This window comes from Xiphophorus hellerii, chromosome 5, assembly GCF_003331165.1.
Source record: "Xiphophorus hellerii strain 12219 chromosome 5, Xiphophorus_hellerii-4.1, whole genome shotgun sequence".
In the NCBI taxonomy this organism is placed as follows: Eukaryota; Metazoa; Chordata; class Actinopteri; order Cyprinodontiformes; family Poeciliidae; genus Xiphophorus; species Xiphophorus hellerii.
In genome coordinates, this window is record NC_045676.1 from 14,310,422 (window position 1) to 14,334,802 (window position 24,381).

At 40.1% G+C, this 24,381-nt stretch overlaps 1 protein-coding gene across 3 annotated transcripts in view; it reads right to left on the reverse strand.

The window, feature by feature from the left end:
- doc2g (double C2-like domains, gamma) overlaps positions 1–21,243 on the reverse strand; it is a 48,423-nt gene extending 27,180 nt beyond the window's left edge. The window contains exons 1-5 of one of the 3 annotated variants that reach the window (XM_032562618.1): positions 21,019–21,227; positions 16,115–16,520; positions 14,866–14,945; positions 14,294–14,368; positions 7,161–7,270 (exon numbers count right to left, since the gene is read on the reverse strand). In XM_032562618.1, the coding sequence (XP_032418509.1) occupies positions 7,161–7,270; positions 14,294–14,368; positions 14,866–14,945; positions 16,115–16,502 (653 nt within the window). In that variant the 5' untranslated portion in view covers positions 16,503–16,520; positions 21,019–21,227. Of the gene's footprint in view, positions 1–7,160; positions 7,271–14,293; positions 14,369–14,865; positions 14,946–16,114; positions 16,521–20,970 lie in introns of all 3 variants that reach the window. The other 2 variants (XM_032562617.1, XM_032562616.1) reach the window with 2 other exon arrangements.
- Between the last annotated feature and the right edge of the window lie 3,138 nt (positions 21,244–24,381).

The following is a 24,381-nucleotide window of genomic DNA, read 5'->3' on the forward strand; positions in this document are numbered from 1 at the left end:
CCAAACTACAACCATAGACAGACTACAATTCAAAAACAGTCCAGAAACTTCTGTCATTATTCACAACTCCTCCATCTGTTCACTGACGGACAAAGATTAAACGGATCCCAAGATATCGAGCTCCGTTGAACAAATCCCAGGCGGAGCTCTGAAGAGAGATGAGAAACGAGTGCAAGGCATTGGCCAGGCTAAATCTGTGCCGCTCCTTCAGAGTTGCCCCCTGACTGCTTCTCTGATTAATGCTCTCCTCCCCAAACCTCGATTTAAGTGGACGGTCAAGTCTTGGTAGATTTGCAGATTGCGTTGTTGAAGGATGGATGGAACAGAGCTATGTGAATTTTACAAAGCTTAGAATATTGTTTTACAACCTAACCAACTCTTCTCTAAACGTCTCCAGAACTTTATCCCCGACACATTTTTATCTTTATGATGTTGCTTATTCACTGGGGTTCTCTGAGGTCTTCACAGAATAACTGGATTAACACTGAGAGCACATAATGCACTGGGGGCCTCTATTACTAATTCTGAAACCAATTGTTGCTCTGGATTTAATTTCACAGTATTATCGTAAGAGGGAACTAAATATAATACCTTCCACTGCACAATTATGCTCTACTTCATGTTGGTAATATGTATTATAGTTTGTGGTTGTAAATGGGGAAAATGTGAAAAAGTTTGCTTTGACTCATGCTTTAAGCCTCCCATTTAATCTCAAACTAAATCAATTCCTAGATGTGTTCCTGACTCCCCACAGCCATGGACAGTGATATTTATTATGTAGCTGGAGAAAATTGGACACAGATATGAACAGGGAAAATTGAGAAGCCACACACTGGCATCATATTTGTACTCCCTTAACCCACACACAGTTAGACACCTTAGCTCTCTTGGCATCACACTACCTCCACAGTTTGGTGTTATTTTGCCGCTTGATGATAGTTTTGCTGACACACTGTGAGTCACAAGAGCTCTTAAAGATGAGTTTGTCCCCACGGCTGCTCTCCAAGGTATGCATTAATGCTCGACTCGACAATTTTTCTGTGCAAAAGGTTAGGAATAAAAGAGTGGGCTCGTTAAACTGAAAGAAAGGTTTGGATTATCAGTGTAAGTCATTTTAAAATGATGACAAGTTTGCCAAAAGGCAGAGTCAGTACAGTAAGCTGAGGAACTGATAAAGAGCTATACAACAATTCTCTCTCAGTCGAGAAAGATTTGTGGGATTGACCGTAATAAACCGTCTTGTTGTAAAGTGCAAGGTAGGAAATATCCACCTTGGAACTTCTCATTCTTTCTGTAACTTTAAAATCAGTTGAAATAAGTCAACTTTAGCAAGAGGTCTACATGATTTTTGAGTTACCTCAGATGCGTTTAAACAATTATGATTTGAAAGCAGACTACCCGTATGAATAATTCATCAAGTTGATGCACTGCATTCCACTTCATAGGACTTTTCACTCAAGACTAGAACACCTCAGGCAGCGTTGCTGCGCCAATTAAAGGATTAGCCGCTATGAAGCCAAGCGTGAATAAGCGATAGAAGACATTAGTTATTGGTTTACTCAGCTGCTTCATTCTTAATAACAAAATGGACTTCCAGTGGCTCTTAGAGATAAAGTAAACTCAGAGGCCCAAAGTCTTTGAGTGTAGATAATAAAAAAAGAGTTCTGTAAGACCTTTGATTTTTTTTCCCCTTCTACTCCAGACCTTTTCATGACTGTCTGCTATTAGCCTCTTCCTCTTTGTATTGTGCCTTGGCACGATGGCTTTATATAATCAGTCTCCATTCTAATAAAAAATAAATTAACAAATGTTCAAGCTCCCTTTCTCACTCTGCTTTACACACATTTTTTTAATTACTACAACGAGCTGTGCATCAGGAAGTTAATACAGTTGTATAGTAATTGTCACAAAAACGTATTCTTGCCCACGTAGCTCAATAGCTGATTGGACATGTAGATGTGGTGACGATGACTCACTGAACTTCAAACTGAGCCGACTGGATGATGGTTATAAGAAGCTTCTCGCTGAAGTTGTTGCAGCATAAGGGGGTAACACTGCCTCTTAGACATCTTAAATATTTTTATTTATATCTGTTGTTTTATGAGTAACCATATATGACTTGCAAACTAAGATTTGTCTTTTCCAGAAATAAAAATAAAACAATTAGGCACCATTCTGTAAAAAAAAACAAAAAAAACTGTTTAATATTTGTCCTACTTTTTTTATGGCAATAATCATGAGGTGGACAGTTTCTTTTGGGCACTCTTCAAAATGGGAAAGACAAGACAATGTGCCATATCTTCTAGGAAAAAAATCTACCAACTCTTATTGCCCATATTTACATTTATTGTGTTTATTAAGAAGTCTGTGCAAGCAAGTTGTATACATAAAACTACAAATGTTATCACCTGTATAATTCTGACTAAGATACAGAAATACCTGTGCACGAATACATCCCAACAATAAATTTAAAACAGCTCTGGCAATGTGTTCGTTCTCCATCACGTCTATTTTTCCTCTTTTTGTTTTAGATTTTCTGCAATGCAATTTTTCCCCTCACAAATCGTTTTGGTCTTCAAGAAGGCCAAGGAATCCACACTGGCTGTGATTTACATAAATTTACATAAGGATGGCTGGGCTTCCCCTAAATGCAGACACTATGCAAAAGAGACGCTATTTGTTCAATGCAGCACTCAGGAGCATAGATGCCCAGGCATTAGTTCCAAGCATGCTTGGCATGCACACATCTGTGCATCTGCCCCTGATTGAAGAAATAGTTAAAAAAAAAAAAAACTGAGATTGTGACAAAAAAGACTGGATGAGGATTTGTTTTACTGTGAGCGTGAGCAGGACGGCAAAGGAGTATAGGAAAGTCATGTGAAAGATGGCTTCTTTTCACCTTCATTCATTTGAAATGTTTTCATTCTAATCTCATTAATATTTTATGCTGATACTGTGTTGTACACAGGCTGCAAGAATCCCCTTTGGACTGACACAATCCAGACCCAAATGGGTTACCACATTAATGACTTTCCACACTCTGATGCACACAGTTACTGCAAAGTGGTTGTTGTGGTCAAACAAGTGTGGTCTGATGTGTGTTCTCTGTGTTGGAGTTTCACAGTTAAATCTGCTTAGGAGAGGCAAAAACCGTCTGGAGCATCAATCAGTTCCTGCAAGTTTTTCTTCAGCAGTTTTCACAGCACTGAGACATACAAAGTAGGAGAATCTCAAGCACCTTTGCCTTCCAAATATAACATATTACTCTGAAAATTGTATGCATTTAATGTAGAAAAAGGCAGAGTCCCTCGTGTACTTCGGTCTCCATTAGGACTTCAAGTTGTTTTGTCCATCTGGGTTTGGACCCTCTGCGAACTGATAGTCAATCTCTATTTCCTACATGTTGGGATTCAAAACAACAGAAAAAAAACGATCATCATCAGATTTCGATAAAAAAAGAAAAATCCTGGTCTTCACTTTGTAGTGTTTGCAGACAGGATCTCAGGGCACAGACATGGAAAGGATCATGTGTGTGTGTGAGTTTGGGAACAACAAGGTCACTTCTAGCAAATTGTTTGGTTCTGTTGGCATCTTCAGGCTATGACCTTCAGTATCTGCTTCAGTAGCTTACAGGAGAGTTTAAAGCACCTAGGGTGAGAGTCAACTCCTCTAAATTTAAAGTCAAATTTCCCCTTTGGAAAAAAAAGTGGATTATTTTCTTTCAGGTCAGGGGACAAAAATTAAGTCTAATTGAAGAGTTCAGGTTGCTTGATCATGAATAACAATAGAATGAACCTCTTTATTTGCTAGCCTGCTGGCATCTGCTTCATAACTGAGCAATAATACAAGAAATTAATTTTACCTTCCACTATAGGTTGACAAGACTCGATCTTAGAGGCAGAGTGAGGAACTCAATGAACCTTCAGTAACCAATCCTCTGCTGGTTAACAGTCTGGTAGTGTGGTTAATGAGTCATTAATTCACTTTTCATATGTGGTTTTGGTATCTGAGGGAGATTCAAAATACAATGATTTAAAAATGCTTTTTGTTTTTCAAATGGTAAAGGTACTGTAATATGGATCCTTTATTGCTGAAACAGACCAAACATGTTTAGAGATCAGAACATAAGAAAAAAAACAATGCATTTAGGACACCTTCAAAACACAGTGTCATGAAAAAGGATTGGCTTCGTCATTCTTTTCTCCATTTTTATTTTACATACTTGACGTTACAGATCATAAAACAAATATGGATATGTTTTTTTTAAATGAGGATTTTGTTTCAAAATAAAACTTTACAAAGCAACCTGACTCTATGTAAAGAAGTAATTGCCCCCAAACCTGTTCGTACAGCATACTAGCTTGCTCATCATGATAAACACGTAATCATTATCAAAATCTGTTCCTAATTCCCAAAATGGAGCAGGCTTTAGCTCACCATCAAGCTGACCGCAACATAACTTCACTCGTTTCCTCTCGTTACATATTCCACTAAATTCTTGCAGCAATTGGAAGACATATTTGCATAAAAAACACTGATAACCAGCCGTACAGTGTGTTCAGCACCAGATAGTAGACTAGCAGGGCTTCCAGCTGTTTGGTGAAGAGCTGCAGCTGAAGCTACTTAAGCCGATACAATTTGTTGTGTTAAACCATGTATGAATTTCAAGAGGTCATAAACTTTGTAACGACAGAATACTAATACACCTATTAGAACCTTGATTTGACCAAATCCTGATTCCACTGTGTTAAACTAGAATTCGCTCCAAGAACCACAAGCAAATTAAGCTTGTAAAATCTGTCAGGTGGGCCTACAAAGCGACTGGGCTGAGTCCTGCTGCTCAGCTGTGCACACAGAGATCAAAGAGCATCTCTCTCCTCTGCTGCTCTGCTGGGGCCAACACAGTTTTATCCTCCGGGGCAAAAACCCAGAGAGTAAACATCACTCTGGGGACCCCTATTAGTATCTCATTTCCCTGGTCGTTTCCCATGATTTGGTGAGCTCTGCCTCCATTCACGGGCCAAACTATTGTGGCAGACCACGCTTCCTTCTCCATCATTTTCTGTGTCTGCTGCTTCTTCTCTCTTTTTCTCTCTGCTGTCAGCGAGCTCGTAATTCACTCCGGCTCAAGCTCTTTCTCATTGTTCTCATTCATTAAGCTTTTTGATGTCTTTTTGGAGTAAACTCCACTTCAACATCATCTCTTTTAACCCAGAACAGTGAATCATCTCCTCTCTTCTTTTTTCCTCTGACTCCTGTGTTTTGAATCATCCCGTGGTTTTGTCATCTTCCTTCCTCTTGTTCTACCTACTTTACTTTTCTGTTGTGTCTTATGTGTAAGTCAACTCAAATCCCACTTTATCTTCTGAATCGTTGTTGATCTTGACCAACCATTTCTATGTCTCTTCATCTTTTGCTCCTCCTATTGCTCATTTTGGCAAAGCAGAGCCCTCTCAGGCTGGTTCGTGGCTGCAGGCTGTGTCCTTGAGCAGGGGTTAGGTGGGTTTCTCTCGTCTGAAGGGAATATCTTGCTGTGAGTGAGGATGAGAGAAAATGTATTTTGCTAATGTGTACACCTCAAGGACACGTGTGGTTTGCGTGTGGGCTTTCAGGACGTAAAGAGGAGGGGCCACGTATGTTCTTTCCTTCCAGTGATTGCCCTTGACGCGCACACAAGAGGCTTGTCACACACCTGACTGCCTACATTTGTATTTGGATGGGATCTGTCCGTGTGTGTGGGTGTCCATGAGCGTCGGCGTCGTCTCTCCTCAGGACAAACATCCAGCCCTGTTATAAATGGGCTTAGTAAACTGACACTGATTGCATTCAGTACAAACAAAATGCATGCGTGACTGTGCCTCTGAGTCAACGTACCAATGCATGATGAGCGGAGCGGCGCAACATTTTTTGGGCCAAGATGGCTACGTTTGACCTGAATCGCTCCACATGGAGAGTGCTGTGTGAAGGGAGGAGGCAGCGGAAACTCGTGGTGCAGCCAACACCTCAACATTGTAAAATGTATTCATTAACCTTAAACTATTTAAAACAATACTTCAACAAACTTTAAAAAAATATTGAGAATGCATTAGTCAACATTCTTTAGAGCATTCTTTTGTTTCAAAGACAACTGCAAGTCCTTTGGGGAATGTCTCCACCAGCTTTGTACATCTAAGGTGACATTATGTCTATTCTTTTTTGCAAAATAATTCAATTTCAGCACACACACAGTTTGGCGTACAGGCCAGTCAGTCTCAAATGACCGGAGTACCTTTTCTACTTGGTTGTTGTTTTGTCCTGCATGGCTTGTCTTCCTGCCACTCTTCCAAAACCGACAGATCCTCGAGTGTGAAACTAGTAATGTTTCTGTCAGAAGAGACTCCCACCTGAGCTGTTCAGTTTAGGTGGACAGCCATGCTTTTTATTTTATTTTTGTTTAGCCAATATTGTACTGTGATTGTATCTGTGTTTTCAATTTTTTTCTCCCCCAATGAAAATGTTGCTATGGGGACACTGATAAAATTGATACTAATGTTTTGGCATATTTTAAGTTTTGCCATAATCTTGCATTGACAATAGTCAATGTTTTCCAATGACTATTGGTCAATGAAATGTATTATGTTGTTGTTTAGTCAAACCCCCATCCTTATCCATGAGCTTATGCCAGACCTGTTCACTGTGTTTCTTGTTATCCATGACAATGTCATTCTCTCATGTTCTCTTACCAATTGTCTGAGGTCAGTGCAGATTTGCTGTTTTTACACTGAGATTAAATGAAATACAACTAGATTCTATTATTTTAGAGAGTCTCAGTGACCCTACATGGGGGAAAAAAAACCTTGTCAACTTAGCTTCTAGGGTCATTGACACATTCAGCATTAGTTTATCACTCACAATAGCAAAGCAAACTAAGAAACATTGAAGTTTGTATTGATAATGTGACATAATGTGGAAATTAAAATCCTGAATGAGAAGACCTTTGCAAGGTAATATATACTAAGAAGTGGAACAGTTCCTTGGTTCTGCTTGACTAACAATTACATGCACTACCAAGTGGGAAGGATGGAGAGCTGTTTAAAGCTCACTGGAGGATGAGAAGTTTGGTTTGCCGGCTTTCTGGAGAACTTTACTAACTAGAATGAAATTCAGAGTCAAGAACCCACCTGAGCGTTTTGGTGGTCATGTCAGCTCCTGTGATCCCATGATACACCAACGTTTCATTCCACACTGGGTTGAGGGTGTTTTTCAGAGTTTTTGTGCGCAGCTTGTTTGCCTGCAGAGGAAAAGCAAAAGGGAGAGAGAGTGAGTCAGAGAATTTGACAGATTTGGGAAAAAAAAGAGAAGAAAAAGAGCAAGGAGTAGTAGCATTCTTGTCAATGGATCAGACTTATCAGATTACAGTAGAGGAAAGGAAGTAAATATTCATCCAAACATTGTGAAAACATTTAAAAAATAAAGAAGAAGGATGGTTAAAAAAGAGTGAATGGGATATAATTTATCTCATTCCCTGAGGAAATTGCTAACATCTGCTGAAACTGAAGGAGACGATGCAAGGCGTCCCTCATGTCTCCTTTCTATCATGAGATATAAAAGTGAGCTCTAGCTAAAAGCTGGAAAAACGCTGTTTCAAATAAAACTAAACGTGGCAGCTAATTAAAAAGTGCAGCACAATCACTATGAAAGTTTTTCACATGACCAAGTGGGTTCATCAATTGATAAAGCTTGTACTCTCTCGTCCAATTTCCAACACTGATTTCATTTGAATTATTATTTGCACGTTTATTGATTCACATAATTTAATTGCCTCAAAGCTCTGGGGTCAAATGCTCACCTTTACACTATGATTACAAAATCTTGTTTCAGTAATAAAACATGAAAAAATCCAGACGATATTGTGAAATTGTCTTCTAGGATATAGCATTTAGTTTTTGACTACTAAATGAATTTTCAGTGACACAGCCTGAAATAAAAATAAGATCTAACACTGGGTCTGTGGGTTCACATATTCATGCAACAACCAACTTCCTTAATTTCCAAATTCTCTATAATTAACATTTGATGCATTTTGTTATGAAAATAGAGATCCAAAAAGAGAATAGCAAAGAAACTGAAAGGTTTACATGTACATCAAAGGCCATGAAAATCATATTGATTTTTGACTCTTAAGATGAACGCATTTGAACCGTTATTTTTCAGGGTGGAACTACAATATAACATACAACTCTAGTTAATTTAAAAAACATGAACTGGGTGCACAGGTATGATTTTATTGGGTATTTTCATTAATCCAAACATGGATTTCAAACAAAGTTAATAATAAAAATGTAAATACATCTCCACCAACACTGTTCCTTAGAAAATTGCAATGGGGTCACGCAATTTTTGGAGTTTCCAGCTTCTTTGGTAATTCTGACACTTTGAATATGACTAGGCTTTTAAGCATGGCCTAAAGATTTTCAATATGGTTGATTGAGGTCAGAGCTTTGGGAAGGCCATTCCTTGCTTTAGCTTTTCCAAATATTGATCATTATTCCATGGGAAAGCCCATTTGTCTACTCACATTTAACCATTAGACCGTAATTGTCACCCTCCGAAAAAAAAAACCCTAATTGAATGAGATTGCCAGAAATCACAAGGTTCAAGTTGAAAGTGATTCTCGCAATAAAGCAAGCTTTACATCACCCAGAACACCGACCCTAAAAGAAGCTCCAAAGCTGACAAGATCCACTTGATCTGAAATGTAGCTCTTCCAATTGAAGAAATACGTCTGTGAGGGTCAAAGTAAGGGTTTAAAGTCAAAGACTATCGTACCGCCGGTCAAGCACAGTGGTGGCAACATCTTTCTACAGGGTGGTGGAACTGCGTATCCTGTAAAGTTGATGGAATAATACAATTATTTGACTACTTGCAAGTAATTCAATTTCTTCATTTCAAACCAGTACAGATAATGCATTGCAATGGGTGGACCCTCTTTCTTGTATGTTTTAGGTGCTTCTCTGCTGTTGTACACAAGGCTTAAATGAATGGGTGATTAACAGGCTTGTGCATCAATTGGGGGCAAGTTAAAGAGATAATGAAATCAATTCAATCCGTTGTTCTGGAGTAGGGAAGCATCTAAAACATGCAGGACAGTGTAAATACAATGTCCACGTATGGTCAAGGTGACAGGTTTAAACAGTCTACAGTCTGCATTTATTCACGTAATACAATTTATCAGAGATATTGGGTCAAATAAATGATTTATGTGCCAAATAACGTAAGAGACGCCACCCATTCTTTTTTTATGTGGCTCCTGCTGATGTCAGAATCCCTAAAAACAAACGCCCCAGCCACTTTTCTCCTTTTCCCTCTCTGCCACCGTCAGCCTCCTGCTCCAGTGCCTCAGGGCCAGATGCTGAACCCTGCCTGACATCTTTTTGCTGTTTTTGTCCTCTTGCATCCCATTGTTCTGTCAATGCTGCCTTTTCCTCCTTTCTCTCTCCTTTCCACATAACGTGCCTCTCTTTATTGTTAGTCTTTTTTTTTCTTCTCCGCAGAAAACCTCTTTGCTTATCAGTTAAAACCAGCCCCTCGCTGGGGAGAAAAGCATTTTTCATTCATATTATTTGTCTCAGTGATTAATGAAAGCAGCACGAGGATCTGCTCGTTCTCCAGAAATCTTCTTCATTTGATTGAGGTTTTCTTCACAAATATCTTCCAGAAACACCAGTTCCCTGTCCTTTTCAGCCTCTATTCTCCCTCTGTTCTGGTGATTTGCATCTGTTCCTAAATGTTTCATCGCTAACCTTCCATCTGTCCATAACAAATTCTTCCCTTTTCTCCATCTGTCTGCTTGATTTATTTATTTATTTTTTACTTATTTATCTCACAGACTTCCTTACTCAGTCCTTCCACCCCGGCGCTGTGATGAGCAAAATCTGTGAGCGCGCATCTTCCGCCTGGGATGGGAGCATGAAAAATACCAGAGACTGTGGTGGCACCAACTATCACTGTGCCAGTGTTTATGCAAGAAAGGAGAGGGGCGGTGGTAGAGAAGAATGGAGGAAGGAGGGGTTTGCTTCTCTGCTTGGCTGTGACTAAATCCTTAGCATGTGTTTGCACGCACACACATAAGGTCACACAGCGCATGTGTTGCACTGAGTGTCGTACATCACAAGACAACATGCTTGACCGTTCCCTGATGAAGGAGCCCGCAAATGGGAGACGAATGGAAAGAAGGGGAAAGGCGGTGGGTGGTCACAGGAGATGCAAAAAAATTTCTTGAGCTTTTTTTTTTATTTTTATTTTTTATGGATGCTGGATTTGCATTAGTCATCGCAAAGTGCGCACACAGAGTGGACGGGAGGTGGATGAGAGTGTCCGTCACGCTCACCTCAAGTGACGCGCTCCATCAGTCTGGTCTGCTGATTTTTTTTTTTTTTTTGCAAACACTGGTTCGTTGTCACTTCACCGACTCATTCATGCCCCTCCAACCAGCAACACCACCTTTCCCTCCACCCCGACCACCACCTCCTCCTCCATCAACACTCGCCTGTTGACGTGAGCCGTGTAACAATCCTCCCTGTTTCCATGACAACCACCTGCTGCTGTCCTCCCCTCGTCTGTCTCTGTCCCCCTTCTGCCCCCCCTCCCTCCCCTCCCACTCAGTTGCCCCCCTACTCCCCCTCTCCTCTGCACACTGTTGGTATTTCAAGGTCAGAGAGGGGCAAAAACAGATGGCACTTTAGAAGCAGAGATATCTTGTTGGAAAGAGAGAGGGCCGATAGCAGCGCACCGGGAAGCGTGGCGCGTCACAAACCTACAGGTTTAGTTTGTTTCTTTCTTGCTTTTCACACCTCAGAGTTCAGTCATGCTCTTTGCTTTACCTTAACGTGACTCGGCGTCCCTCGCACCTACCATAACCCCCGCCGGTCCGAGTCAGCCTAGAGCTGAAATGGCTGACAACAGGTTGTACCCTGCCGCAACCGGGGGGAATAGGGGTGCTGCTGCTGCTGCCAATGTTGTGGCAAGCTTTATCTTTCTCGCTGCTTGAGCTGAAAATGAGACAAGAGCAGGGCAGCCGACCATAACGTGTTTAGGCTCGATAAAGCGGAGGACTGGGTGAACTCATGCCAAGTGGCATGCAAGTAAAAGGCTGAATTTAACTCAGTGTCATGTTTTCGTGAATGCTTGACACCCTTGTGAAAACCCTTTCATGGCAGGTAAACACCTGGGAAGGCAGAGTTTTAAAAGGGGATTGAGAGCAAATTTAGCATGTTCAAAACCAGCAGGCAAGTGATGACACCATTACAAAAATATTAAACTTTTTCCCACCAGTTTTGAGGCTAACACATTCACAGCAATGGGTTTGGAAGTACTGCATTCCGGAGACACAACTGAACATTTTTGTTTGCATTTCTGTAATTCTTCAATGTTTTAATTTGGCTCCAGGTCAGTTTTCAAATTCATTCCTGTTTTAAATGAGGCCTGGCCACTTTGTCTTGTACCACTTCCTTTTTGTGCCATTAAGGAAACCAACTATTATTATTATTATTATTATTATTTTAACTAGTGTAATTAAGCTAAACTGTATCAAATTTGTGTTATAAGTTATGGAGCTGTTCATTAAAATGGTAAAATATAACCTATAATTTATATAATTTATTTTAATGTAATAATCTATTATTTTCTGAGAACACCTATTAGGTTTTATTTACATTCATTTTGGTTCTGATTTACATTTTGGGCAGTTAAAGCTCATACATGAGGACTGATTATGAACTCTTATCAAACCAAAATAAGATTAAACAATTATTTATTGTTGACACAAAACCATAAAAAGGTTATACAGTCCTGCTCACCATTATTGGCACCCCTTCATGTTTTGCATAGCTGAGTGAATATCTTCAGAAATAAATGGAAATGTTCAAAACTTAAATCAGCAGTATCTTTCAATTTGAGGTCCAAAGTAATTTAACAAAGACAATTACCATTTCAACATAAATATTTTAATTGCAAAGGACAAAACAGAAAACCAGCATGTGCACTAATATTGACACCCCTCCTTAATATTTGGTTGCACAGCCTTTGGCAGCAATGACGGCCTCCAAACGTTTCTTATATTCATCTATAAGCTTCTTGCACTTCTCGGGTGGCATTTTCTCCCAGACTTCTTTTGCAATATGCTCAAGCTCTTGTACATTTGCAGGGTTCCTTTCTCCAATGGCAGATTTCAGCACCCTCCAAAGATTTTCAATTGGATTGAGATCAGGACTCATTGCTGGCCATTTTAAAACAGTCCATTTTTTCCCTTTCAACCATGCCTGCGTGCTTTTGGAGGTGTGCTTTGGGTCATTATCTTGCTGGAGGACCCAGGATCTTCGCCTCAAACCAAGTTTTCTTACGCTGGGCAAGACATTTCGCTCTAGAATTGCTTGATAGTCTTCTGATTTCATGATGCCTGTGATACGGTCAAGGCCTCCAGTACCAGATGCCGCAAAGCAGCCCCACAGCATTATGGATCCTCCACCATGCTTGACTGTTGGTATGGTGTTCTTTTCGTTAAAGGCTTCATTGTGCCGTCTGTAAACATATTGTTTGTGTGAATTACCGAAAAGCTCCACTTTTGTTTCATCTGTCCATAAAACGTTGTCCCAGAAGGCTTGAGGTTTGTCCAGGTTCTCTTTTGTGAAGATCAAGCGTTCTTTTTTATGTCTTTTCTTCAGCAATGGGGTCTTCCTTGGCCTCCGCCCATAAAGCCCCACTTTGTTTAGTGTGCGCCGTATGGTACTTGTTGAAACAATCACACCAGACTGCTCCAGGTTGGTCTTTAGGTCTTTAGATGTTTGACGTGGTGTTTTTTCCACCATTCGCACCAACCGTCAAAGACTTCTGTCATCAATTTTTCTCTTCCCCCCACGTCCAGGGAGGTTCTTGACCGTTCCATGCCTGGAAAACTTCTTAATAACATTACGCACCGTTGAAACAGGGATACCGAGGTCTTTGGAGATGGCTTTATACCCTTTGGAGGTCTTGTGCTTACAAATAATAGCATTTCTGGTGTCCTCAGACAGCTCCTTTGTCTTTACCATTGTCACATGTGAAGATGGAATAACAGGTGGCTTTTAAAGTACCAACATGATCATTCATTGGTTAATTCATGTCACATGTGTGGAGGCAGTTCATCACAAGTGATCTTTATTTGTGATTTGCAACAGGTGAGCCGAATTGGGTTTTCATACTGATTTGCTGGAAAGGGTGCCAATACCATTGACATGGTAAATATTATGTTTTTCTTTGTTTTCCTCATTATGTTTATCTTTTAAAATGTTTTTTATCATTTGCTGTTTTGCATCGAGCACAAGCTATCAGCAGTAAAATGTTGTTTCACTTGATGAATTTCCTTCAGGAAATATTCCATTATATGTACTTAAACTTCATGGGTGCCAATAATGGTGAGCAGGACTGTAGAAAACTGTATACGTTTTCAAATTTGGTATAGTATGAAATGTCTCACTGGCTGATCTGCATTGATGCATGGTTGATGATTTATCCAATTAAATTCCAATTCCATTTCATACCTAATAATGTCAGGTAAAAAACAACTAAAACGAGATGAAATGACCACCACTCTCTTAGCTTCTGCTTTAAGTTACAGCCCAGTGAACATGTTGTATTCTTTAATCATCCCACTCTTGTGGAAGGATACAAGACTTGTTCTGACATTTTGAAGTGAATTTCTGTAAAACTATTGCTAGTAAGCCCTCTTTGATCATTTAATTTCTTTTCCAATAAGCTCACTTTACAAAACCTCACTTTCAGTTTTACAGTTTTCAAAACTTAACGTTATTCTTTAAGGCACAAACGTGATCAGTGAACAAGTTTTGTAATTTGCATATTTTATTTCTACATTTGACCAATCCTCATTATCATTTACTGTTTATTGCTGACATTTAAAGGACAAGTCAGTCTGCAATGATTATCTGTTAATTAGATAACTGCATTTGCATTTGTGAAATGAAAACCAGGTGAGCAAAACAAACAGAAGTGTGATTATTTAACATGACTCTAATAACTGACTGAAAGAGCTCAGGGTTTTTAATTACACCAGCCCCTCTATTTACTGTCCTTAATTATTCATGGGCTTATACTAAAACAATAACAAAAAACTAATTTACAGTTGGACTGTTGATTGCAAATGATTCAGTTATCAATGAACTGTTTGCATCAGATGTGATTCTGAGCATGGATGTACTGGATGGCCCAGTTTGGAATCATGCTACATTAATTGCTGTTGAGGTAAGATTGGAGCAGTGACCTTGCTGGCTCCTGGGAGAAGATGGAGCTTGACATATGGATCTGCCAGCCCGTTGGAGTCCATTGCTTTCAGACCCTGTGGACACAGGCACACAAAGACACATGCACATGTAAGATCAAAGGTGACATCACTGTGCCCCTAAAACCTCTTCCCACAAGTGACAGGGTCAGAATAAGACAGCAAATATGGCCGACCACTTCGAGTGGACTCGTTTCTCCTTTTGCCTCCAGGCTCTTTCTTCCTCCTCTTGTGTTTTCCACTCGCCTTAAAGGAACTCCCCAGTCAAGATTTACATAATTAACATCATGTGACAGTATGAAGCATGTAGCTTGTGGACGGCTTGTGTCCTTGCGTCTCTGCATGAGCAACCTAGCCACATTACCCAACCTTTCCCTGTTGTGTCGAGCTGACGCCGCGTGTGGTGAAAACGTTTCCCCATAAAGGCTGTGAGATAGCGGCGTGACGTCTCGCTCAAATGCAAAAGAGCTGTTTTTCTACGGGCTTTCAAGGTCGATTACGCACACACTCCGACAATCTGTTTATATAAAGAGTGTATTGAACACCGAGTGTACCTTTGCCTTGTGAATGGTGCAGTGAAGGCAGTTGTTCTCTTGATCAAAGAGCAGGCTGAACTCCAGCGTTCCCAGGTATGCTGAAAAACACAGCAAAAACACTCCAATTACTGTCAGTGGGAAGCGCAGACACGGTCAGTCACACAGAAACAAACTCGAAAAGCTCTGAGTCATGTTTGCAGCAGATGGCTTCTTAAAAACATAACACTACCTTATATGAATTGATCTGTCTTGTTTGATTACTGTTTGTGAGTGAGCAGAAACTAGAGTCCCTCCACTGCAACCTTGTGTAATAAATCATTGTCACATAAAGTGGGAGTGACATAGTGCAGAAAAAATGCCTCACTCCACAAAAAACTCCATGTTTACATTCAAAAGAAAAATGCACAAATTGAAGTAGAGTGAACAGGACATTCAGTCCACTGCTGAAAAATTTGCCTTGTTTTAACTTTCAGATGAAAGAATTTTAAACATTCAGCACAAGTTTTATCCTCAGAACCTGTAATATTGTTGTAATTCCTGATTTGATCCTTCATTTTTAAGAACTGTTTTGTTTTGGTTGTATGTTTGCCACATATCCCTTTGTGATTGGCTAATCAACTCCTCATGACAATTCCTCAACAAAAAGTACACAGTGCTGAGAGACGAGCATTTCTAAAAGGTACCAGATCCATCATGAGATTAGTTTCTAATGAATTGTTTTTGTTTTTAATCATATACTTTGTTGAATGTTTTATTGTAAAGTTCTCACAAGATTATGGGGATTACAAAATTGCACTTAAGCACCACTTTTCTAAAAAAAAACCCCACATTTTTCAACCTTCCTTTCATCCAGTTTGGTTCTAAATCCAGAGTGGGTTAGGCTCCTGATGGACCGATAAATGCTTGATAAGTTAGATCTTCAGACAGCTGCACAATAACTCTTTGAGCATTTATTCTCTTTATTCTGTTGTTGTAGGGTATAATTTGATATTTTTTGTACTGTTAAATTTGTTTTGCTAAGAGAATATCATAGTAGATCAATAATAACTTTACTTCTTGGTTCTAGTACTAGATCTCTAGATCTAATTTTATCATGTTTAGTTGAAATCTAATTATGTTTGACTGATGCTAAGTGAATCGTAATTGTGAAATTTACAGAAACCTTCCTGTTTTCTGAAGGAAAACTCAAGAATTCATCCATTGAATTCTTGTGGATTCAGTGGATGAATCAGACTGATTTTGAGACTGATTACTCTCTGCAACTCACTGTCATCGTCATCCGAGTCGATCACCTCCTCCCTGTCTCCGTCGTTCTCCCCTCTCCTCTCTCCGTCCTTGAACCCTCCACCCGTCTCCCCGTTGAACGTCTCCTCCTTTAGGATCTTCTTCTCCCTGGGCGGCGGCGGAGTGCAGGGGTAGTCGTGAAAACGGGGAAAGAAGTCTGAGATCTGTGGGATGGGGAGGATGGGCCCCGGGCACACATTGATGGCAAAATGCTCCTGCATAGAGATCTTGACGGGCGAGGGCGGAGGAGGAGCTGCCGAGTGGGGCGTAGACGAGGGGGAGGTGGCAGACGAGGAAGGGCTGGGCGTGGAGGCGGGGGGGATAGCCAGGTGGGAGGTGGAGGGTGGTGGTGGGGGCTTTGAGAGACTCATCTGGACTGTCAAGCGGGACTAGAAATGAAGATCAGGAGGAGAGGAAATAAACGATGTGAAAAAAATAAAAACAAAACAAAGAATGACAACGTAGCCACATCAAAACGTTCCTGTGAATTCACAGCTTTCTGTTGGTTTTTACAGCTGCAACAACTCATCTGTAAAGCAATATGTTGAAATTCACACTCATATCAAGCATCTTCTGGCTGCACAGTGGCGCAGTTGGTAGCACTGTTGCCTTGCAGCAAGAAGGTCCTGGGTTCGATTCCCGGCCGGGGTCTTTCTGCATGGAGTTTGCATGTTCTCCCTGTGCATGCGTGGGTTCTCTCCGGGTACTCCGGCTTCCTCCCACAGTCCAAAAACATGACTGTTAGGTTAATTGGTCTATCTAAATTCTCCCTAGGGGTGTGTGTGTGTGTGAATGGTTGTTTGTCCTGTATGTCTTTGTGTTGCCCTGCGACAGACTGGCGACCTGTCCAGGGTGTACCCCGCCTCCCGCCTGGAACGTAGCTGGAGATGGGCACCAGCAACCCTCCCGACCCCATTAGGGACAAAGGGTGAACAGAAAATGGATGGATGGATGGATGGATCAAGCATCTTGGAGAGGAAAAAAAGGAAAAAAAACTCTAAATATGCATCTGTTTTCATTCTCAGATTCAATCTCAAAAGCCAAAATAGAATTCGCCAGAACCTTTGGCACTTCAAGTGTGACTCACACATGGTGTCAGCACACCAAGTCTGGGCGCTGAGTGAATATTCAAATGTATTGCTGTGAAGTACGAACGAATGATGTCACATGTGCCTCTGCACTTCACTTTAATCCCTCTCCCATCGCTCTCTTTTACTCATCTCCTTCTCATCTGCAAATAAAAAACCACCCAGAGCAGTATTTACATAATACAATTTAAGACCAGTCTTTTATAGATTTACCACTAAATGGAACACCAGAACATTAACAGGACTATACTGTCATTACACCAAGTGCTGTTTTCCTCGCAATGATTCAACAGGCACTTTATGAACCACCAGAGTCATTTACTGTAACAGTGACTACGTCAACACCTCTAAGAGGTGGGCAGTCTGTCATTCCTTCAATATGGTGCATGTGTCCATCACGTCACTGCTCATTAGTGGCAGCGCGGGACCGATGGTGCTTAGCGCTTTTGGAGTTCATCTTGGATTTGTTACACATTTTTTATTTATTATTCTGGAGGTTTTTATGGGTTTGTTTACACTCAAATAAAAGGCCTTATTTGAAACTTTATTCTTTATCTTACACAAGAAGCTATTTTGGTAAACGCTTATTTAATATGAATTGAAAGGGTGGGAAAAATTGCTGTCTAAGTAATTCCTGCAAACATCAGATGTCCTTGGATGTCATTATTATGTCTTTTACGTGTTGGCCATGCTTTTTTTTTACAGCACTGAAAAGTTTTTAAACCCCTGCTTTAAGTCCATAGCTAAAATCAATATTTGACAGACCTAACACCATTATATAAATTAGCTGTTGTGTTTCTTCTCTAAATGAAACCAATAAGGGTCTGTGTGGTGGGACACCAGGTAGGACTACAAGCTTGCAGCAAGAACGTTTTGATTTCAAATCCTGACCATGGGTCTTTCTGCATGTTCTCCCTGAGCATATGCTTGGGTTCTCAATGGGTGCTCCTGCCTCCTCCTTCTGGTCTGTGTCTGATGGGCTGTCAGTTCAAACACTGCCTGTCTCAGTCGTCTTGGCTGCTGATGGTGGTCGGTGGCACCGGCGCATAGCAGCCTTGCTTATGTAAATCTGACCCTGCGAGTCATGGGAGCTTTGAACGATGAAGCCAGCTGGATACTCAAGGGCTAGGTTACCAAGGCACACCAAGCAGGGCATTTCCTTTCACTTTCCTTTTAGACAAATGTCATCTTGAGCATATATTGGAAGTTTAAGGGAAGCAGATTCAGGTCAAACTGGCACAGATGTGAAAGAAAATTAGTCCACTGTTGCTAAGGACTCCAGCACAGAAAGCTGTTGCGGGCATTCATAGAGCAGGCCTCTATGTTCTAAAAGATCTAGATGGCACTGGGTTCATACTGCCCCATAACATTGTTTTTTTTAATCTATTCCTTCCATTGTTGTTACAATAAATTGAAGCTTTTGCGTATATTATTCTCTGTAGTTAAGCATTTTCATGAATTATCGAGATAAATGGTTGAACTTATTCATCTCAAAGAGTTTGATTTATTGAACATATTGAAACATTTTATCTCAAGGTGTTTCTAAGGGTCTTAATCACTTCTCTGCATTTACACATTTCTATCAAATCAAAGATCAGTCTCTTGATCAAGACACTTTAAAATGTGGCTGGGGTAAGGTGAATTTAACTCACAACCTTCTGATTCTCTGATGCCGAGGGTTACACGTCACACTAATAAGAGAGAGAGAGAACGTATCAGAGATTTATTTATTTATGTCTTCAGAAATTTGCATACCCTTCCTCTTTATTTGGCAGCATTATTTTTTTAACTGTACAGCACAACTTAAACATTTCGGGTCTCCTCCCACAAACTTCTCACGAGTTTGCTGGAGTTCTGGCTCATCCCTCCTGACAGACCTGGTGTAACTGCGTCAGATTTGTTTGCTGCCTCATTCTCACATGAGCACCAAACATGGTGCCTTTCAGTATCTGGAAATTTTTCCCAAAGAATGAACCAGACTTATGCAGCTCCATAATTCTCTACCTACATCTTGTTTGATTTCATTTGACTTTGCCAAAACAGTCAACAAATAGAAACTTCTGATAGTGAAGACATCAAGGAATTGATCTCTGACATATTCTTTCTTTCATTATTGTCTCATTTAGCAAATAGAAAAAAGTTTGGTAATTCTGACCTAAAACAAGAGATGTTTGGTCTGATTTAACTTCACACAGTGAGGGAAAAAAGGTGAATGCATCTTTCTATTCACTTTCCACTGTATCTGGTCCTCATTTGGGCCATTTGATATTTGATTCCATGAAACATAATAAATAGGGACTCCTGATCAAAATAACAGAAATCTAAACAACCAACTGCTAACAGATACTATTTATTGGAGAAACATAACCACATTTTCTTACAGTAGCCTTTGAGTAGATCAGAAAACATTTCCTGAAATCATTTGCTGCCAAAGCAGATAAAAACTTTCTTTTGGTAGGAAGGATTTGACCTGTGATTGACTCATGAAATGGCTGCAGGAATGGCCAAAGCTACTGAGGTACTAACTGGCAAATGGATGAGATTCAGTCCACACTGATATCCCATAAATATATATATAGAGATATTTTTTTTATTTCCACTTTGGGAAGCATTTTTAAGACCTTAGCTTTTGTCACCAAAAACTCAGTTGGCATGTAGGAGGTGTAAAGACAACAGAAAATCTCTGATTTGTGAAAAATATTTGTGTTGCTCATAACTTATACATCTTTATGTGGGCATCTTTTCACTTTTAATCCACATTTGCATGCTATTTGGATGGAAAGTAATGCCATCTTTTTGTCTTATAGTGATTAGTGGATATGTCTCATTATTAGAACTGTATCTTGGCAATGAAAACACACAGCATGTTAAAAACTTCTTCCAGTTCTTTGGCTGAAGAAGTGCTGATGACACATATGAATGCATGGTATTTTCCTAAACCATGCCTTCTTAGCAAAAAAACTGCCAATTCAAAGACTCACTAATGATGTACTTTGATGTACTTTTACCCTGAAAAAATGCAATTATTATTATTATTATTACAAATTTAAGTGGTCTGCCATGTAAATTCTTATATCTGTGGGATCAGCATGTATTTTCCATACTACTAAAGTGTAATTCCATAAGTTCAGATGAAAAGATATGGACTCACATCTACAATATTTTGTTGGTAAAACCATTTCTATGTACAACAATAAATTTCGCACTTGAATTGAGAATAATACAATTTTTTGACTGAAAAAGATGTTTACCTTGTTTTTCATTTCACCTGTTCACCTGTGTTTCAGCTATCTCATATTATTTGTGTCTTCTTTTGTAGTTATCACATCACATTTTAAAGCATTAAAAATCAGCAGAACTAAACAGACAACCACTGAAAGTGCAACAACATTTTTCTCCTTCATGTTCCTTCACTCTTCCCTCAGTTTGTTAAAAATCTGCCCTGCGTGTGTTTCTACAAACTGAGATCATCTCTAGATACACACCACCATACAGATGCAAGTGAAAAGTCTACCAGCATGCCCCACCTTTTTGACTATGCTGGGCAACACTTCTGTTGCACGAGCACACATGTGAAGACTCATCAAAGACAAGGACCCCAAAGTGTCTGCTCACATCTTCACCATTCATTCATTCACTGTTATGTAACAGTGGACCCGCCACTTGGTACATCTGTACGTCTGCATGCTGTTTAGCAAACTTCTTCAGATCCATTCTTTCCATTTAGAGACATGCAGACATGTGTACTCACACTTCCAGACACGCACGCACCCACTCAAGGAGACAGCCGTCCACCTACCCAGGGACAGTCTTCATCTGTGCCAGTGCTCCATCTTGCCTGCTTTCACATCCTCTGTCTCTCACACTCTGGAGCATGCAGACCAGCTCTGAGTCAATATACCCTTCCGTACGCGCTCTCTCTCTCTCTTTCTTTTCTCCCTCCCCGTCTCTGTTCATCGTTTTCTCTCCTCCCTCTTTTCCTTCCCCTGTGGTTTTGACGTATCTGGTTGAAATCCTCATCAGTGGCTTTCAGGCTGTGCATACGGCTTGGCCACTCACTTTCTCAGCAGTAAAGACATTCGTAAGAGCAAGAGATGGGGAGGGTGGGCTGGATGGCAGTGGGGAGTTGAAAAGGCTGGGACATGTAAGTGGGTGGACGGGAAGGTGAGCAGGGGTGGTCAGGTGGGGTGAGGGGCTGTGGGTTTGTGTGGATGAAGTGTGTGTGAGGCAGGTGTACCCAAAAGAGATGAGGAGGAAAAGCAACAATTTTGCAGACAAAAATCCAGAGCAACACCAGCCTGAGACAAAAAACACAGAGACAGACAGACGTGTGCCATACCAGGGGAGGAGAGTGGATAGGAGAACACTGAGCACACACAAAAGGAAATATTGCTCCAGGATAAAATGAAACATGAAAAACACAAAGTGAAGGACAGAAAGGGGAAATTAAATTCGTCATGTTGACTGAGCTGGAAAAAAAAAAAGAAAAAAAGAAACACTGCCAGCTATTAAATTACGCAGGCTGCTTTGTGTTGGCTGTTACTACGGCCAATATCAGATGAGTATATTTGTCTGTTTGTGTGCACTTGTGTCCAACTGTAGCAGCTTTCATCGTAGCAAGTGCCACCTGCCACACTGATGAAATGAATCAGAGATGTTGGAATTAGACGATTTATAAAGTGTCAAAGAGGAAAAACACTGCAATTATTACAGCTTGTAGCTCATTTTGGCAGGGCTTTTAAGGTAAGGAATGAGGTTTAGTAAGTTTTCACTTTGGTGTACCAATCAAAGGCTGGTAAATTGAGAAGCGTGCAGAAGATTCTGGTCATCTTAATAGGTGTATTTAATTTATTTATTGAAGCACTGGTGTAGAAAAGTTGGAAAATCCCTGCCCTAATCAACGTTCTGTCATGTTCCTGACCCAAAAGTAGGTTGGTGGATTCACCAGAAAACTATTTAAGAAACACCAATCAAGAGCTGTAATCAGAGGAGCAAATGAGTGTGTTACAGTTAATAACAGCAAGCCCAGTCAATTATATTAATAGCTTTCCAGTAGAGATGGTGGTGTGGTGAGGCAATTTGGGGGGGCTCCGTTGCTCCATTGCGTAAACACATACATTTACTTTGAGCTTCTCATTACCACTTCATAACCTCATCAATACTGTGTTAACAGACCATTACACAATTACATTCAGTTGCAAAGCGAATGCGAGAGCTTAAATGGCTTGAAAAGAGATAGATGAACTCTCAGTCTACCAACCTCCAACCATCCATCTAGAAGAAGGTGCTTTAGACTTGAAGTACAGACACTGAGTGATTGGAAATGCAGGCAGAAGTAGTTGCAGAGCACACCTTATTTCTGCTCACATGAGTGAAATCAGAGTCAGATCAGGGGATCATTCCATATGTTTCATTCCATATGTGCTGAAGTTAGCTCAGCTAACACCAGCAGCTCTTAGACAGCTGCAAATCAATGATTAAAAAAAGAAAATGTATGGAGGTGAACGCCTAAGAAATACTAAGAGATAATGTTTTCAGCATTATTATTATCTTTTAAATTACAAGTTTCTTATGTACTGTGAAGGGGCTCATTAACTTAGAAGAAAACAAATCAAATATCCATGCTGATATCGAGACAGAAACGTAGTCAGCTTATGTATTCATAACCACAGGCAGGGGTTTCTATTTGTAATTGCTTTGTGGACTTGAGATCACACATACAGAATAAAAAGTAATTTTTAAATGAGAGCTAGTTACCATCTGTGCAAGATAATTATACTGCACATATGTTGTGTAAAGAAGAGAAAAAGAATTTCATTTTTCAATTCATTTAGGCATCAATTCTCCTAACTGCTTGATTAAGTTTGTAGAGAAGAGATATTTGCTAACGCTAAAAATCCAACATTTTTTAAACTATTGAGATGATGAACGTTATTTTTTGTCAAAACATCAAACATCTTGAGGTTGCAGCAAAAACCCACAGAAAAATCCCTGCAACTCGACATGATGCCACCTGTCAATTATTCCAGTGGGTTAGAACTGACCAATCGACGGTCGCAATTTGTCCCGACGTACACGCCCCTTACCTGGAGGAACTGGTCAGGGGTTCGTCTTTGCTAACGCGCTACGGTCAAAGAGATTTTGAGAAAAACAATAGGAAGTCAAGGTCCGACATTGTCAGGGGAACATGCAGTACCGATAGTCGTTGCCCAGACCACGTAGAGGACGGAATACAATTTACTGCAGGTCCCAAACCCAAACGTAGTCTGGAATAATGCAAGAGATGGACCAAGGCCTGCAGCCCATCGTGTTTGTATGAAGGTAACTGGTTGTAAGCATCTCATTTTTTGTCGCAAGGACACTGTATCATAGTCAAATCAAAGCTCAATAAGTGAACTCGACTTTATGTGTGTAAATTCCATAGGTAGCTCTGTGGCAGCATACAATTGTACTTCAGTAATTGCAGTATTTACATTTAAGTACATTTTTATGCTAATGTGTATTTTTAAGCATCTTCCTGAAGGCAGGTTTTCACAAGCTGTATTATTTAAGTCATTACTCACCCATTTTTGCACGTATAAAATGCTTCCGACAGCTTTCACACTCAAGTCCAACTAGAGTTTGTGCCTCTCATTCTTCCTCTGGCTGCAAAAGACTTTGGTTAATTTCTCTGTTGTTTCCCGCAAATAACCTTACAGACCTGATGTAGGACTCGTAGGAGAATTTAGTTGTACCTGTTGTCTTTGCCTCAGTGTTGGCTGGTAAGGCAAAAATTACTCAAAAAATGTATGGGTAAGGCATTGGGTTTACTACCTCTGCACTGTTTATTTGTCGGAAGTTTGAGCAAACCTCTCACGTCATGTCCGGTTGACAGGGCAACAAATTGTAACTGTCAAAAAGTTTTATACACGATTCATGCTTTTCATGTTGGAAACATGGAAGAAACAGCTTTTTTAAGGGTGGGATTTATTTCAAATGTAAACTTTTCAAATAAGTTTACAGTTTTGTACTTATTTTGCTGGAAATCGACATAGTTTGATCCTGACATTACCATATTCTGTTTTATTTTTAAAGGCCTAATCTCAGCAATCTTTTTCTCTATGTAATAAAAATAAATGAGCAAGATCAATACAGAACAGCAACTTTAGATACAGTAAATGAC